At 29.0% G+C, this 2,875-nt stretch overlaps 1 protein-coding gene across 1 annotated transcript in view; it reads left to right on the top strand.

The window, feature by feature from the left end:
• The window catches only part of LOC106476123 (ubiquitin carboxyl-terminal hydrolase 22-B-like), a gene marked incomplete at its 3' end in the record, with an annotated part of 19,871 nt that overhangs the window by 14,032 nt on the left and 2,964 nt on the right, over positions 1–2,875 (top strand). The window contains exon 4 of the mRNA XM_013936793.2: positions 380–552. Coding sequence (XP_013792247.2) covers positions 380–552 — 173 coding nt within the window. The remainder of the gene's footprint in view (positions 1–379; positions 553–2,875) is intronic.

Below are 2,875 nucleotides of genomic sequence, written 5' to 3'. Positions count from 1 at the left end.
ACGTATCAAATAATTTGTATAATTATTACATTAATTATAATTATAATGTTTAACTAATTTTGCTCTAGATTCTTCTTTATATAATTTATCAATTAACTCAAGTTTTTACCACAATACAACTTTCTGTCTGTTTTTAGCCACTTTAACTTGGGCCTATCACAGCAATACATCCACACTAACGATAGTTTGAGACACACTGAAGCTCCTGTAAGGGACAAAAGATCTGCAACATGAATAACTCGCCCACAAATAATCGGGAGTTGACTACACTAGTTTTTGTAGCTGAACTGAATGCTGCTTCTTTTTTGTTTTGAGTTTTTAATTTTAGCAAAATGAGTCGATGAATATTAATAATGGTGTTTAAATTATTCTTTTCTAGGGTTACGAGGGCTTATAAATTTAGGGAACACGTGTTTCATGAACTGTATTGTACAAGCACTAATGCACACACCACTTCTTCGGGACTATTTTCTTGCTGACTGCAATGTTTGTCACTTCCAAGATGACCCTTCCATGTGTTTAGTCTGTGAAATGTTGCAGTTGTTCCAAGAGGTAAGAGAGTAAGTTTTTAAAATACTATTTCATTAAAGCCATACTTCTACTAAAATACCTTTTTTACCTTTTTTTGCTGTTGCTTACAGCGACATAGTAAATAAAATTGCATATATTTCATTGGAGCAAATTTAAGCTTTGTTTTTATTGATTAAAAGCATTACATTAACGAAAACTTGCATTAACTTTTTGAAATACAACAAAAATAATTCACTAATTAATACAGAGAGTCATTAATATGCCTCGTTTAAATTATAGTCTTGAATCTTGATGATCAGAATGCTTTCCATAAACATTCAACAAAAAATATCTAGTCATATTTTGTTTTTACTCAAAAATGTAGGTTATTTAATTGATGTTCCAGTAACAGTTTAAGACTTTATTGTTTAGATCAGTATAGGATGTTTACTTTTTTTTTCAATTTACTAAAGAAATGCTTCAGTACTTTAAAATATAATAATGTTGTTGGATAGGATGTTCGTGTTTATTGTAATTAATGACTTAACAGCGTCGCTTCTGAGCATGCCCAGTATGGTACAATTATATTTAATATGAGTTTGCAATATGGCTAAGAAAATGCTTTTTAATTAGAAACAAATACCTCACGGAGTTATCTTGTTAAACAAGTGTTTGAGTTATAATTTCTGTTTTATTCTTAACTTCAACCCTCTGGATATGGGTAGGTCAAAGTGGACGTGTCATGACCTTTTTTTTTTGTACAGAGTTTTCATTTATTACAAATAAACCTAGCAACAAAAAGTAGTTTCTAATTCAAATTTTAATATTATATAAGTCTTAATTTCAAAAGGAAATATTTAAATTCTCAATCTTCACTTCTCTCTATCACGTGACACTTGTTCACCTTGATTGGCCCATCTTAGATATTCTTATTACTCCTACATGATGTCCCAAGTTTAACATAAATTACACATTTATAGTATAGTTATTGTAATCTAAATTTATAGCCTCCAATTTGTTTTTACTTTATAAACCAGAAACTATTATAAACTACATGCCACACCCTCCTATCACATCCTGTCTTTCAAAAAATGTCATTAGTTCTCTCTGTTCAATTATTTATAACCAATGGGAAATGCAGATTACGGTGTACTGATTTCCATATAAGGCTAGCCTGTTATCATGATAGTTTTGAATTATTTGACATACAAATTCAGTGCTGCCATCACTGAGATCATCTTGAATTAAAACAATTCCCTTATAGGTTTGTTAGAAAACAAGTTAAATTATAAATGATGGTTAATTTTCAACTGAGGCCAGATGTAAATACTAAATTTCTTGTTTTTTTTTATTTTTATTCTATTTTTATTCATTTAACTAGAATGTAAAAGTTAGAAATTTATTAGGTTAGATAAGAAAAAATAAATTAAAAAGTTAAACAAAGAAAATCCTCAGAGAGAGAGAAAGATGAGCTTTTTGTGTATTACATGAGTCAATAGTACGTTTATTGTAAGTTAAGCTATGTGCCTGCTGGCTAATTTACAGCTTTAGTAGTTGGACATGGTTCAAAGAGCAATAAAACTTTAAAATTAAATTAAAACAGAAGTAAACTGTTACGAGTCTGAAGCTTCTGAGGATAAATAATTGTAATTGTTTGTTACAAACTGCAGTCATACTGGAAAGAGAAAAATGGATAACTTAGATTAACTGCATATTATTTTTGTGGTGGTTACAGGGTTGGTCAAATGAACCAAGCCCACATAGTGTTAGGGTAGAGGAAATAACAAATACAGTATAAAGTTTAAGTCACTAAAACAATTTGATATTTGTTTATATTGCTCTAGGGATTATGCAAATGAAATTTTAAAATTTGTAAAATGGAAAAGTATTTTTAATCTTAATATGAAAAATTTCTGTACACTCAGATTAATCAGAGTCTGTGTAATTCACAGACAAATCTTTAGTATAAATACTTGATTAGAATATTTTATTTATTTATTTTTTATTCAAAAGACTTGTAATGTTTCCTGAAAGCTTGCCAAATTTTGTGAAGACACACTTACTACATTAAAAGCTATAGTATGTATATTTTCATGGTTACATGGTGGTTGCAAGATTTATTAAAATGACCAAGTCTGTATAGAAAGGGTTAACTCTCTCAACATAGGCTTGGTCAATTTGACCAACCATGTACTTGTTTAAATTCTTTATAGTTTTGATACTAACTTTTAATATATTAGGTCATCAAGAAATTAATGTTGGTTTTTGGTAGATGAAAAAACCCGAACAACTTGTATATCAAAACAAAACATTTATTAAATGAAATAGGCTCCATTCTTATCAATGATGCTTTTCCATCTTGCAA

The sequence above is a fragment of the Limulus polyphemus genome, unplaced genomic scaffold, assembly GCF_000517525.1.
Source record: "Limulus polyphemus unplaced genomic scaffold, Limulus_polyphemus-2.1.2 Scaffold9858, whole genome shotgun sequence".
In the NCBI taxonomy this organism is placed as follows: Eukaryota; Metazoa; Arthropoda; class Merostomata; order Xiphosura; family Limulidae; genus Limulus; species Limulus polyphemus.
This window is presented reverse-complemented; position numbering and strand designations above follow the sequence as displayed.